Genomic DNA, 15,729 nt, shown 5'->3' with positions numbered 1-15,729 from the left:
TTTATAGAAACATTAGATTTAGAGAATAAAAGAGAATCTTTGGGTAAATTTATAAATATTTATAAATTTGTGTCAATATAAATAAATAAAATTAAATCAAATCAAAGTTTCAAATTATAATTAGTTAATTTGAATAAGGATTTAATTAATTAATTAAAATAAATAAATAAATAAAAAGTTTTGAATTTAGGCCCAATTAAGATGTAAATTTAAAATAAAGGTATTGAGCCCAAGTCCATTTGTGGGAGCCCAAAACTTTTATCTTTTTGTTTATTATTTTAATTAATTCAAAATTTAAATTTAAATAAAGCTCATTAAGTTGTCTATATAAGGAATATGATATCTAGGGTTTTCATAAGTCAATCTCAGTTGATTCATTGGTAAGTGAAAACCTAGGCACTCTAATCCTTTCTTAGCCACAATCTCTTCTTCTTTTCTAGATCTCTATCTCATGTGTTGAGAACCAGCCCACACTAGTTCTAGGTTGATCAAATGCTTGGTGAGGAAGACTGTATTGCTGATCAAGTTTAATCTCTTGATAATGCTCTGCTACATAAATGAATCAAGGGTTAGAGAGATTGAAGGAATGAGTTGTTCCAGTTTCGCTGCGTATTCGTAAGTTTCTACATCATTGTGTTTATGTTAATTTACAAATCTAATGTTCATATGCATGTCAAGTTATTCTATATTTTTATTATGTATTTAAAAAAATAATAAGAAGCATGCATTTAGATTTAAATTCTAAAATTCTACAAACACAAGCACTGGTTCTGAAATCTATTGATGCCTATAGCAGTAATTTGTTCATATACCTCGTTTTCTTTAGAGAAAGAGTGGTGTTTTTTCTATTGTGCCCTGATTCAAATTATCAAAGCAGTCAAATAAGCAAATGATTAATCAAAGATTACAAAATCAAAGTTCAAATAACCAACCGTTGAAGGTAGAGGACTTCCTGAGCTTGGCCTCGTCTTTTGTTGGTCTTCAGATGTAAGGCAGAGCTACCAAACAATAATTCATAGGATAGGATAAATGGGTGACATTATTTTGTTTGTTACTTCACTATATAGATAAAGGCAAATTAATATATATATATATATGGGAAATTCTCTTATAGGGCTTTACTTTAAGTCCTACCGGTAGGACTCTCAGTATTTACAACTCGTAAACAGTTTTCGGCGCAATTTTTTTTATGACCGTGTATATTGTAGCTATTTAGAGTATCCTGCAAATTTTCAGAAAATTCCGAATAGTTTACAGTACCGAAAACTAGGTTCAAACATGTTGCACGCGTGACTAATTTTTTTTATGCGTGTGGAAAACAACATGTTTCAACCTAGTTTTCGGTACTGTAAACTATTCGGAATTTTCTAAAATTTTGCAAGATGCTCTAAATAGCTACAATATACATGGTCATAAAAAAAAGTCGCGCCGAAAACTGTTCACGGGTCGAGAAACATTGAAAGCCCTACCGGTAGGGCTTAAAGTGAAACCCCTATAAAAGAATTGTCCAATATATATATATATTATTTATATGACAGTATTTTAATGAATTTTTTTTTTCAGATGTAGTCTCAATTTTTTATACCATGTACTTCGATCTCAAAAGTTGATTTTGTATTAATTAGATCCCAACATTTTCAAATCTTATTATTTAGGTCATAAATACTATTTTTATTTCTTTTTTATTTCAAAATATATAAATATAATATAAAAAATAGTGAATCAATCTTAAAAAAAAATGAACCACTTAATTTATAATAATACCTAACATGACATTGAAAAAAAATATATTTGCATGACATTTTAAAAAATATTTAATAGTTTTACAAATTAAATTAATTTCTCATTAAAAAAATTCTTGTCTATATTTTTTAATATTAATAACTGAACTATCACCAAATTATTAATATTTATCATGTAAACATATATATTTATTTTTATTTTGTAATTTTTTTATAAGCAACTTATAATTTATTATGTATATGCACATAAATAACTTTATATTAAGTTTTTTTAAAAAATGTATAAAATAAACACGCATAAACATAATAAAAATTGATAATATCAAGATAATTGGAATAATATAATTATTAAAATTAATTATAAAACAACAATGTAGGTAAGAATATTTTTTTTTAATGAAACATTAATTTAATTTTTAAAAATATTAAATATTTTTAAAAATTCCATGAAAATATTTGTTTTCTTATGCTATGTTTGTTATTGTCATAAATTAAATATCCAAATATTTTAAGAATAATTCATCATTTATTTTGTATTTTTTTTATGTACTTGAAAAGAAATAAAAATAACATTTAGAGACCTAAATGATAAGATTTAAAAATATTAAGAACCTAACTAATATAAAATCAACTTTTGAGACTTAGGTGTTACAAAATATAAAGGGCAAATACATACCTTACTAAACAAATGAATTGGCGGCTCATCTTGAGATCTCTCATCAGATGAAAAATTGAATCTCTAAAATTAAAGGGGAAAGAAGATTCCTAAGAACCAAACAAATATAAATATAAAGCATTGTACCCTTCGAGAAAGGAAAAAAAAAAACATCAAAGAGTGGTACCCTAGTGGCTGTCATTGTTACCTGTTTAATATTCCGAAAGATCCAAAATTTTCCATCGCTTGCAAGTTTCTTCGTTAGATATAAAAAAAAATTAACAATATGATTTATCACTAATAATAGCACAAATTTAACCGAAAGCATGAGCTAAGTTAATAATTAAGAACCTTTTTAGTGGGAGAGCAATCTTGGGAGTCATAGACTATTTCGCTTTTCTCTTGCCTCAAGCAGTCGACACAGTTCGATCTAGTAATAAAATAAATGTAAAAGAGTACCACTATCAACATCAGACTACTCTGGCATGCACTGTATAAAACAAATTTTTTTTTCTTAAACGGTATAAAATGATATTTTTTTTGTTGATGTCAATCCATGTGGTTTGCATTGCATCAAACAGTACAAGCTCCTTTTTTTTTTGGGGAAAAGACATGTACTATTCAGAAATGCATTCAGGAACTGGAAGAGTATAATGAAAAATACATTACTAGGTATCTCATCTCCATACACGAGAAGAAATACAAAGAATAACTAAATAAATAATAATAATAACATATAGATATTATATGTAATGGATGGCAGGTTATCTATGTCCGAATTCAACTGCAACATAAAAATTACCTTTTCTCCTCTGTGTTTGAACTGTTATGACCGATATTTGTGTGCTGCAATAATGACACTATTAGGCCCAGTGAACAAAGAATGCCAGTAATAATCGATGCTAAATGAATATAAATGAATTACATTACTGAACGTATTTTGAATAGCCCTCTTCGATGTCTTCAGGCGAAATTCCTGAAATTTTAAATAAAGGAAAAATAAGTAGAAAACAATATTTAATTAAGGATACTCAGTGACAAGAATCATGAGGCTCCATCTAAAAATCAATTGGTGATTAGTGGAGTTACACATGTTCTTATTAATAGTTCAATATTCTTACACATATTCCATGTGGGACACCATAGTCTAATATCCCCCCTCAAGATGGTGGCGATTTTTCGCTCACCAATCTTGAATCACCTGATCACAAGTGGCCCATTTTGTCAGCTCGCTTATTTTTTTTTGGATCTCAAGTGTCTTTTCGCACTATGCGGATCTCGTGCGGCTTGGCTCACTCTTTTGGATCGGTGTGGATCGAATGCCCGCTAGGGAATTGGCTCTTGATACCATGACAAGAATCATGAGGCTCCATCTAAAAACCAATTGGTGATTAGTGGAGTTACACATGTTCTTATTAATAGTTCAATATTCTTACACATATTCCATGTGGGACACCATAGTCTAATACTCAGTACCAAAGTCACTTTCTTTTTGCTAAATAAGAAAAACCGTTCATTACTTGAAACTCTGGCAGATGCGGTTCGCTCCTCCTATGAAGGGCCCATGGAGCCTCGAGAATCTGCAAAAGCCCAAGACAAGCCCATATGAAAATTGCCCTTTATTTCTTTCGAGTTTAAAGGCCTAAATAATATTTCTTTCCAGATATAGAAATGATAAATGTTAAATACAAAGACAAACTTTTCTGTTCACAGGACGAGCTTTGAAGGTATGGGCATTTAATTTCGTTGATTCGCATGATTCTGCATTCATCTTATTCCTGAAATCAATAAAAACGCATTGCGTAAACCATGATATCACGAGGCCGACTTTGAAATTTCCAGCTCAAAATGTTTGCCAAAACGAGCGTAATCTGGAAAAGAAGTGAATCTACCTACGTCTTTCTGCTCTATGCGCTGTCTCAAGATCAGGTTCTCTAGGAATAGTAGCTCTAGGTTTGGCATTTACCGAGCTAGCAAGCCTAGCATCATGCTGTGATGACTGGGATAACAATACAAATTTAAACTTAAAATGTAACATGCATATGTATAACATATAATTGACTGTTTTAAGTTTTAATAGTAATCAATCATTCTCAGTAAAGAAAATTCAAATTGTGGGTTTTCTCTTACGTTTTTTGGCCTCTTGTGTAACAAAAGAGCTTTATGCTTTAGTTGGGTAGCCTGCATTGTAAAATTCATACAATTGTCATAAATGAAGTTTTTAAATATGTACATTATACTTGTGGATTCGGATCTTCAGTCCCCATCTCCTATTTATGCAAGACAAAATATCACTTCTAGAAAGCATTGATTGTAATTTCCCATAAAACATTCGAATTCGAATTCGAATTCTCTTGAAGCATAAGACAAGGATCATAATGGATAAATACCCAAATGACATGTTTAAACTGACTACAATGCCCAATTTCAGTGTACCTTGCTTAAGAATCCACCTTCCAATTTTTGTCTTTTAGTAGCTTTTTCCTCTGTAACTGAGGAGTTCTGTGAACTTTTGTCATCAATAAGGCCTAAATTCTTCTGATGCCTAGAGGTTTAAGAATGATATTAAATGAAAACAGAGTTAGACATATATCTGTTAATTATAACACCATTAGTTCCATATTATTACGAAATTTACAACTGATAAAATAATACCAAACACCAAATGCTTACATCCATAACACTATTATTACGAAATTTACAACTGATAAAATAATACCAAACATCAAATGCTTACATCCATAACACTAATACGTAACTACTCACTGTTAAAAAAAACCATTTTATCAATTAAGCTTTAGTAAAACACCGGCCCGGAAAGAACTGTTACTAATTAAAAAAATAAATAAACAACCTCATTGATCGAATGGAATGAACAAGCTGGCGTTGTTTTGCTAAATGGCTTGCTGTGGGCTTCATTAGAGTTGAGCTCCTTGATATAGTTGATTTGTTATTAGTATCCACTAAGCAAACAATTATTACAAACAAACAAATAAAAAAGAAAGTCCCTGTAATGAAAAAAATGGGCTAAACTAATACACCAAAAAAAAAAAAAGGTTATAAAGTTAATACCGTACCTCTGTTATTTGAGCTGGCGACTTTGGATTTAGAAGACGTGCTTAAAACCCCCACAGGCACACCTTTATGCCAATGTAATCGTATAATGAAAGCTAACGTTCAAAAATAAAAAATAAAAATAAGAGGTATACGTTGTAAACTTTGAAGAAGGATAATGATTCAATTCACAATACGGCTATGGAACTAGAAACTACGTATATTGCTCTCCGTAATTATGCTAACCAATATTTAAAAGAAGAAGAAGCCATTTCTCTTCTCCAATGGAAAAATCAGGATCAACAGTACAGATTGATTGAAGCCACACAAATGAATGAATGAAAGATGATTCTGCTATCGGAGAACACTTACGAGAAGGTGGATAACCTCTGGCCGATTCGAACCAGCGTTCCGCTTCTCGCGCCTCCCACTCTGTCTCAGTTAGATTGAAATCAAAGAATCGAGCCGCATCAAACTCGTAATCCAAATCAATTTCTTCATACAAGAAAGTTTCTCTGACGAACTCCTCCAATTCTTCTTCTTCTTCAACTTCTGGATCCATGGCTGTAAATCGAAACAGGCCTATTTTTTACTTTTAAACCAAACAAAGGAAGGCCATAAGTATTACAATCTAAAAATTTTGTTTCCTCTTAAAAAAAAAAATTATTTTCCTCTATCGTGTTAAATTCCTCGTGAAACAGGGGAAGGAAAACTCAGGCATTACTGGTAAATAAGCCAAAAAAAAGACGACGACAACAACAATTAGAGCAAAAACATTTTGATTCCCAGATTTTCCTTTACTCTTTGTTGGGAATGGAGAGAGAAAGTCCACCATTTCATTAGCTTCAAAACTTCACCGTGGATGGATATCAAATCATATCATCAAAATTAAACTTTCCGGGAAAATAAATCGCAGAGACGAAAGAGGAAGAGAGAAAAAGTTAGAGAAATTTTTTGGTTGACAACGTGAAAGTGGATACCTGATTGGCTTGGCTGATTTCTGGGAATTGTTCTTGCGGGCGGGAATGAAGCAATGACGAAAATTTCGGTTATAAAAGCGAGAAAGATACACACTACTCTGGTCTGGTTTGAGAAATAGTTGGCGGGCGCGCCCCTCTTATATATTTATTTTTATTTATTTATTAAATCGTGAAAGATGACTAAGACTTATCTTTTTTATTATATTAATTTTAATAAAATATTCTAAATATTTAATAAAATAAAATTAATTAAAAATATTATTGGTTTATATTTTAACATAATATTTTAAATATTTAATAAAATATACTTTTAAAACTAATTAAAAATAAATATTTATTAATTATATTAATTTAAATTTAAATTCAAATGTTATAAAATATCATTAATATATGTGCTGTTTGGTAACCATTAAAAAAATAGTTTATTTATTTAATTAATTAAAAATTTAACAATTAAACATAAAATAGTGTTTGGTAACTCTATTTTTATTTATTATTTTTTTTAAATTTTAAACAAAATTTATTAAATTTTGAAAATAGAAAATTTTTACTTTTAATTTTTTTTTAAATTGTTTTCAACTTTAAGTTTTTTTTTTCTTCTCTTCTTCAAATCACCACCTCATTTTATATTGCTAAGCAAAACATAAAAATAAAAATTATCAAACATATTTATTATTTTTTATTTTTAAAAACAAAAAACAAAAAACAAAAGTAGTTATCAAACATATTTTTATTTTTTAAAAATAAAAATAATATTTCCATTTTTGTGTTTAAAAAATTCAAAAACTAAATTTTTACCAAACACAATGATAATAATATATAATACAAAACTAGATATTTAATAATTATATTTGTTGTACGTGTTTTCATCAAGGGAGATGTGACATTCGTTAGAGGAGTAATAAGGCTCCTCGAGCGCTAGTGAGGTTTCGTACAATGATCTGACCAGAAGCGGATGTCTCCAAGTGAGGCTACGCTCCGAGGTCTGTCCTCAAGGCGCGAATGTCTCCAAGCGAGGCCACGTCCCGTGACCCGTCTCCAAGGCATGGATGCCTCCAAGTAAGGTCCCGCCCCGAGGACCATTCCTCCTTCTCTTCATTTGCCAATCCCCCAGGTTTAGGATTCTTGTCCTCGTTCCTGGAGTAGTTGCTAGGTGTCTGTCGTCGGAGCTGTGGCCCACCAAGAGATCACCTGACAACTTTTGGTAAACCTCGAGTAGTAGTGTCGAGATCGTACACTCGACAATCGACATTTCCCACAACGCCACCTGACATGGGCGAACGTGTACCATATCCTGACACAGTCAAATACTTGTTCCTCATAAAGTTGGTAGATAACTTTATGCAAATGGGCCCGTGCAATCTGCATGGGCCCATGGTCTGTATTAGTGCATCCCTATGTAATTAATTAGTATTTTACTCCCTAAATAATGGAGAATGTTATATTAATTATTCATTATGGACATTAATGACCCATACCTCTATAAATATGGCTTAGATATCTCCTGGTAAAGGGTTCGAAATTTTCGCTAATTAAACATTCGAAACTCAGAGCAATATATACGCTGCCTAAGACTCCATTGAAGCTTGCTCAAACAAGCTTCAAACTCACTAATACCAAATACTCGTGGATTAGAGCTCTTTTATAGCGTGAACCACATAAAATGTATGTGATTTTTTTCTAGTTTCTGTCAAATTTTTAGATTAGGTTGATAGCGAAAAAGACAGTCAACAATATTAATATAAATTTAAATGTTATAAAATATTATTATGATAATAATTATAATCCTAATTTTTGTTGTGTTAACTTTAACGAAATATTCTAAATATTTAATGGAATATACTTTCAAAACTAATTAAAAACAAATATTTATTAATTATATTAATATAAATTTAAATTCAAATGTTATAAAATATCATTATTATAATAATATATAATACAAAACTAGATATTTAATAATTATATTAATATAAATTTAAATATAATAAAATATTATTATTATAATAATATTTAATACAAGACTAGATATTTAATAATTATATTAATATAAATTTAAATATTATGAAATATCATTATAATAATATATAATATATAATTTTTATTTAAAAAATTATCATTATGTTTAAAAAGGTTACCATATTATATATAAATATTTTTAAAAAAATCATAAAGAATGTTTTGGTTTAATATTTCATTTGATATGTTTATGTCATTTTTTTTATATATATAATATTGTTTATTTATTTAAAATTATATGACAATGATACTGTTGTACCCTAAATTTAGCACGAGTTCAACTACTCAGCTCGGATACAGATGGCAGGTGAATACATGGAAAAATAACCGAGTAGAATATCTGGTTATTAACTATGTGAGCAGCTCGAGGTTCAATCTAGTTCTTACACGGTATACAAGTCATTATCTGACCAACATTTAAGGTAATAATTGAGTTCGAGACTCATAATGGTCAGACCCAACTTTAGGCGTTCTGAACGTACTCCGATCTCGGAGTCAGATTGTTGTCAAGCACGAGCTCAGATGAGATATTCAGTTCGTGAGGACCTAGATATAACACATACTGAAGGATCCTAGGAGATTCGAGAATTCTTTGTGCGCTCATTAATAGCTAGGCAGTATCATATATTTGTCATTTATTATCCGAGATAGCAGGACCGTATTTATTCTATTATCAAATCATATCCCAATGTAAATGGGAATAATTTGTATTAATTATATACCATATATATAATTATGCGGTTTATTTACGCAGTGACCCAAACCTGTCTAGGGAATTCCCCTATAAATACTAGGAATGTTGGACAGGGATGGGGGATCATTTTTTTGTATTGCCGAAACTCTGTAGAAGTAGAGAGAGAAACAATAATAATATTGACTCGTGGACTAAGTGGATTTTAACCACCGAACCACATAAAAGTTCAGTGCTTTTGAGTGAATGTCTAATATTTAATTGTGGTTTATAATCTAGCACTAATCTACCCATTTTATTTCTTAATACACTGTTGGCAAAAAACCGCGTCAACAGTTTGGTGCTTTCATTGAGGGTAAATTAGTGCTTCACAAGTTCCAGTCAAATTTCATCATGGTGGTCACTCGCTCAATGCATGATAATGAGACTAAACAACCTGGTGAGCAGGAGGCCCATCATACCGTTGTTCCTAATGAAAGGGGGTCGGATGTTCAGCAACGTCTGGAAAACAATCGACGGGTCAGGATGATACTAGGAGTTCAGTGTCGCTACTGCCAAATCCTAATCCAGGGTACCTAACTACCGTTGAAACGGAAAACATCCAGTTGAGGAGCCATCTCGCTAGGGCAAACAGGAAAATTGAGTAGGTCTTGGCTCGGTTACCCCCTCTTGCAACCAACGTTAATGTCAGAAAGAGGCAAAGTGGGTCTCATAAGTCCCACAGAAATAACCGGCCTAAATTGAGTTGATCTGTCAGAACTACCACTTTGAGTTCTGTGCCTTCAGGGTGAAATCACTAGAATACTCGTCCCACTGATCATCATAGGGGTCATCAGCATGTCAGTCGGTCAGTTAGGACTGCGACCCCAAGCTCGGTGCCTTCTTCACAGATTCCCAGAAATGCCCATTGTGCCACGAAGGCGCAACGCTCCAGCAAATCCCTCTGTGCCACGATTGGAGCACCAGACATAGAGAACTAGGGACGTTGGAGTAGAACCAAGGCGAGCTAATTTAGTCCTTCCTAATGGAACTAGGATAGCCTCGCCAATAAGGCATCCTCTGTCACCTGTAAGACATCCAACACCACCCCGTCCTCAACGAGATATTCTAGCTCGCGGGGAAAGTAGGAGAAATCCTCCCCCGTTCGCAAATACTTCCACCCCATGAATGCGTGTTGAGAATCCAGGTCCTCGATCTCAACCGCGAACTGTAAGTTTCGCGAACGGATGTTATTGGACAGAAAGCCATCGTGGAGGCAGGTCCGAGAGCGACCTGAGAAATCATTTGAGTTCAGCACAAAGTCCTCGATATGATCCACAACTCGACCTGCACGATCATCTGAACTCACAGAGAAGGTATCCAGCTCGGGATGAGGATATTAGCTATACTCGACATGAGGGAGGTCCATCCATAGTACATGACAATGGGAATGTCCCACATAACCAAGCTAGAGCTTGGAGGGATAATAACCCATCAAACGCGTATAATAGGATGATAGCTGTTGAACAACCCCTAGCTAACCTAGGAACTAGAGACCAAACCCTTGAGAGATTGAATCTAATAGAAGAGCAAATGAAAAGACTATTGTTTGGGAAGGAAAAGGACGATTGCGACTCAGATGAGGAGCTCGAACCTTTTGCTCCAAACATTGCAGTGGCAACATATCCTGTAGGTTTCAGGATGCCACACATGTCAAAGTTTGATGGAGATGGAGATTCGTTTGATCACCTCAGAATGTTTAACAGCATGATGATGGTCCACAATGTCAGGCTCGATCTAAGGTGTATCTTGTTCCCTGCAACTTTGGTCAGGCCTGCCAGGCATTGGTTTAAACCATACAAGAGGCATTCGATAAGCTCGTGGAAGAAATTTTCCTCTGATTTCAAAAAATCATTCCGAGCTTCATAGGCAGCTAGGGTTGAGGTTGATTCCTTGGCCAACGTAAAACAACAACCTGGCGAGACACTGAAGGCATATATGAGTAAATTTGCCAATGTTGCTGCACGAGCTAGGGACGTTGATGCAGCTCCAAGCTCATGGCAATGAGAACGGGAATCCTCGTCGGGGGCGATCTATGGCAAGAACTCCAAAGAAAAGGAGTTAAAAGCGTAGATGAATTATTGGCCTGAGCTCAGGAATGGATAAACCTGGAAGAGGCACGAGCTTCTGTCGTAGGAACCAGCCAGACCCCTATCCAACCCGTTGGAGTGGTAACAGATGTTGCAGCTACGACTCAAGCCATTACCCAGAATAACCAAGGGGGAACAACAAAAGGAACGAGAACGGTGAGGGCGACTAGAGCAGGACAAAGAAAAACAAGTCCGTGGAGAAGTTCAAGCCTATCTACGCTACATATACCAACCTAATGGATACCTAAGAGCATATCTTTCTGGCTAATTCTAATCGCCTCACATGGAAGAAGCCAGAACCTTTAAGAAACTAGAGGGCGAAGAGAGATCCTTCAAAAATTTTCTGATTCCATAATGACATCGGTCATAACACTGATGATTGTCGGCAGTTGAATGATGAAATTGAGACTCTCATCCGACCTGGACCGTTGGCCTAGTACGCCCGAAATTAGGTAGTTCCCAATCAGCCCGCCGGGAAAAACTCTCAGCCAGACCCAGAAGCTCTGATAGGCCAATCTGGAGCTCAGGCGAATCAGGTCGATCATCCTCCAATGGTTGGGGGAGATATAACCACTATTTCTGGAGGACCTCATTTGGCGGGCACGAGTAGCAGGGCCCAAAAGTGGTACATTAATGAGTTGAAGGCTCATACGGGGTGGAGTTCATCCTGGGGCAACGATTATCGAAACAACAGCGATTGGATCATTTTCATGGAAGAAGATGCCAGCCACGTCCAATTCCCACACAATGATCTGCTAGTGGAAACCGTGCAACTCGCCAACCGAAGAGTCCGAAGAATACTGGTGGATAACAGAAGCTCCATAAATTTACTTTTCAGGTCCACCATGGAAAAAATGGGACTGTCTGTATCTGATTTGAAGGCGACCTCGATGAATATGTACGGGTTTTTGGGTGAAGGAACAGTGGCCATAGGGACAATCAGACTAGTGGTGACATTTGGAGAAGAGTCACGAACTGTCTCCAAAATACTCGAGTCCGTGGTAATCAATTGTCCGACTACATACAATGCGATTTTGGGCCGACCCGTGCTGATGGCACTTGAAGCCATAACGTTGATCCGACACCTGGCAATGAAATTCCCCTCAACTTCGGGGATATGCACAGTCAGAGGCGATCAACTCACTGCAAGAGAATGCTATAGCATTTCTATCAGGGTGAAAGTCACAACCCAGGCAACAGGCAATGGTCATAAATGACGGAGGTGAGGAGTGTAGCACCCACATTATTTTGATATAATATAGCCAATAATCACATGATTGCATTGTATTACATATCATACAATATGTATAATTTGAGCATATGCATATTCTTATAAGTGTTTTCATGTATAAGTATAAAAGTTGTGTATATGATGTCTATGTGTACGTTCAACATTATTAACCTTGTGGCATTTGAGTTGTGTTTTATGGGTGTTTGATGTGCTCAAGATATAAGAAATGATGAAATATATGGACAAGGCATGAAATAAGTGATAAAAGTGAGATATAGAAGGCCAAAGATGTTAAGCGGTGAAAAATAGTACAATGTTGATTACTAGTATTTCGGTGTAAAATTGAGTATTAGTGGATTTACCAAATATAATTGAGGTATGATTAAGGTCTCATTGATGAGGGAAAAATAGTTTTAGAACCATTAGATCAAGTCTTGATAGGAGGTATACATAATCAGTAGTGTTGACGCAAAGTCAAAACGAGCTTAGCATAAGTGCGCTACGCTCAATCGGATAAGCATAACTATTGGGTATGAACTCATATTGACCTAAGGTTTGGTGTGAGTGTTTCAAACATAAGTATAATGTTCCTAGCAAATGATTAAGTCGAAATTATTGAAGTGATAAGGTTTTCATAAGTAAAAAAGTGTAATGATAAGGTGAAAGGTGTCAAATTTTGATACAATAAGGCAAAATCATTGAAAATAAAGGATTGTCATCAACCTTATCACTTTCTATGACCAAGACTCTGAAAAATAGAGAGAAAATAAAAACAAAAACCATTTCTTTGCTGGTTTGAATAGATTCTAAGGAGATCTAAGTGAAATCAAAGCTAAAGAAGTGGATTAAGTTTAGTTCTGGCCTTTTTATGGTAAGTTTTTGTACTTGGAAGTTAAACAACATTTTTGAATTTTTCTGAGAGCTTATATATGGTGTTTTATCATTTTTAAGATATTTCTTGGTGGTGTTCAAGTGGTTTGAGGTTTAGAAAATCTAGAAGAGATTGTTTTAGCCAAAAAGTTGCTTGGTAAGTGAAATTTTGTGTTTTATAAGGTTTTTGTGGTTCTTGGAGTACAGACTAATTTTTGGTTATTTGATTTAGTTTATAAGAGGGTAGATATGTTTATAAATATTTTAATAGACGTGGAGGCTCATTTAATTTGGGTGATGATCTTGGAAATTAGAATTTGATCAAAATCGGTATATGATAACTTTGTGATGAATTATGTTGGTATTTGGGATATGTGGTTATGGCAGGTTATTTGATGTTTATTACTGATTGATTTTGATATTTGGGGATAGCTAAAATTAAGGGGAAAATCTGTCAAAATTTCTCCAAGTGTATAAGATAAATCTAATGCTTAATCTAAGTGGTTTAAGGCAATTTAAGCATGATTTGGATATGATGTTTTATGGATATTTTTAAATAATAGTTCAATGCCTTACTACCATCATTATGATGTGAAATTCATGCCATTGTCAGGATAAGCACATCAACACCTAAGACACCACTTGTTACATGGTGAAATATATTTTTGACAGAATGTAAGTAAAGTACTCAACTGCAACACAAGAATTACATGTTATGTGAAAGTATGCATTATATGAATATGTTGTGAGTAAGTGGTATTAACATACATTGACACTTCATCATAAATTTGTATGCATGGAATAATATTGATATGGTGAATTATTGTATGATATAAGACCATGAATGATATTATGATGATTAATTATGTGAGGCCTTTGCAAGTTTTATGCAACATAAAAGTAAGTTGTAATAAGAAGTTTAAGTTCAATGCCACTATTTTGAAAAGGCAAATGAGAATGTAAGTAAGTGTAAACGGAGGCCTATAGTTAGGCTCATAGTGGTAGCCCAATAATTTGGGCTAGGTTTTAGTGAACCAATTATATTGTTTGCCATGTTCTCATTTTTATTTCTCCTCCATATGAGTTATTGTTATATGTATTGACACCACAGTGTGTGGCCACCTTAACTCTTGAGCCCGACGGGGCAACGATGGAATAAGGTTTTTAATGCGCCCTACTGTGGTGATGGCTAGCCGGAGGAGAACCCATGAGATTTTATATTATATGTGTAACAAGCCCTGCAGGCATTGGCCTAATCAAACAGTGTGCACAATATTAAGGGGCCCAAAATTTAAAAAGAAGTTGTGTATGCCCATTAACATTGGGTAAAATTTAGCATTGCATGCATTACTTTGCTTGCTGAGCTTTAGGTTCACAGTTGTCTTATGTTGCAGGTAGAGAAATAAATGAGTGAATGACAAAGGAGAACTGAAGCATGGTCCTAACCTTGATTTGTACATATGAACATATCAACCTTTTGTGAGTTATTTCAGTTTATCAGTGTGTATGTTTGTAATAAAGTGTGGAGTTATGTTTTGAAAACAAATTGGGTTATTTAATACTTATGTATAATATGTTTGAGACACACTTTATGTTTAATGTAACTAATGTAACATAAGTTTTCAAAAAAATAAAATAAATAAATAATCCAGACGTCCACTGAAAGTAATGATGATATAGTTTTAAAACGTAACACCTCAGATATGGTTTTAACTAAAATAAGTGAGGGTCTTACAAGGAGTCCCAGGAAGTAGAAGTCACTCGTGGGACAGAAGAACCTCAACATGAAGAGGATAGTGAGGTCGCCCAAAGTGACGACATTGATCCACAGATAGGCAAAGACAGGTGAAAACTCAAATCCATAGAATAGCCTGAGGAAGTGAACATCAACCCCAAAGAAGCTTCAAGAGTCGTAAAAATTGGAAAGAATCTTGAAGACAAAAGAAAGAAGGAGTTGGTAGATTTCTTACGGAAGAACCTGGATATTTTCGCCTGGTCACATGAGAATATGGTGGGAATCAGTCCGAATATAATAATGCACACATTAAATTTGGACAAGAACGTGCATGCAAAATCTCAAAAAATGGAGGCTTTTGGGAACAGTTCGAGCTGAAGCAATAGAGGAAGAAGTAGCTCGGTTGCTAAAATGCGAGTTTATCCGGGAGGCAAAATACCCAATCTGGGTGGCCAATCCCGTGCTGGTCCCGAAGCTGAACGGGAAATGGAGAACCTGTATCGACTTCTCCGACTTAAACAAGACTTGTTCCAAGGACTGTTTCCCACTGCCAAGGATTGACCAGTTGGTAGACGCCACGACAGGTCACGAGCTAATGTCCTTCATGGACGCATACTCTGGATATA

General features: G+C 34.3%; 1 protein-coding gene across 3 annotated transcripts; it reads right to left on the bottom strand.

Moving 5' to 3' along the window:
• Positions 1-787: 787 nt before the first annotated feature.
• LOC133777646 (protein TPX2-like) lies at positions 788-6,517 on the bottom strand. Of its 3 annotated transcripts, none has more exons than XM_062217336.1 (16): positions 6,432-6,517; positions 5,824-6,043; positions 5,475-5,567; positions 5,252-5,360; positions 4,834-4,942; positions 4,528-4,578; positions 4,290-4,396; positions 4,097-4,175; positions 3,918-3,977; positions 3,323-3,373; positions 3,200-3,243; positions 2,749-2,827; positions 2,606-2,653; positions 2,419-2,507; positions 933-998; positions 788-855 (listed from the first exon to the last, which is right to left on the bottom strand). In XM_062217336.1, the coding sequence occupies exons 2-16, from the start codon at positions 6,011-6,013 to the stop codon at positions 846-848; spliced, it is 1,185 nt and encodes a 394-aa protein (XP_062073320.1). In that variant the 5' UTR covers positions 6,014-6,043; positions 6,432-6,517; the 3' UTR covers positions 788-845. The 3 variants fall into 3 exon arrangements, with proteins under 3 accessions (XP_062073320.1, XP_062073322.1, XP_062073321.1); XM_062217338.1 differs by having other exon boundaries at positions 2,419-2,481; XM_062217337.1 differs by having other exon boundaries at positions 5,824-6,015; positions 6,432-6,515.
• Between the last annotated feature and the right edge of the window lie 9,212 nt (positions 6,518-15,729).

Source organism: Humulus lupulus, chromosome 5, assembly GCF_963169125.1.
Source record: "Humulus lupulus chromosome 5, drHumLupu1.1, whole genome shotgun sequence".
Lineage (NCBI taxonomy): Eukaryota > Viridiplantae > Streptophyta > Magnoliopsida > Rosales > Cannabaceae > Humulus > Humulus lupulus.
This window is presented reverse-complemented; position numbering and strand designations above follow the sequence as displayed.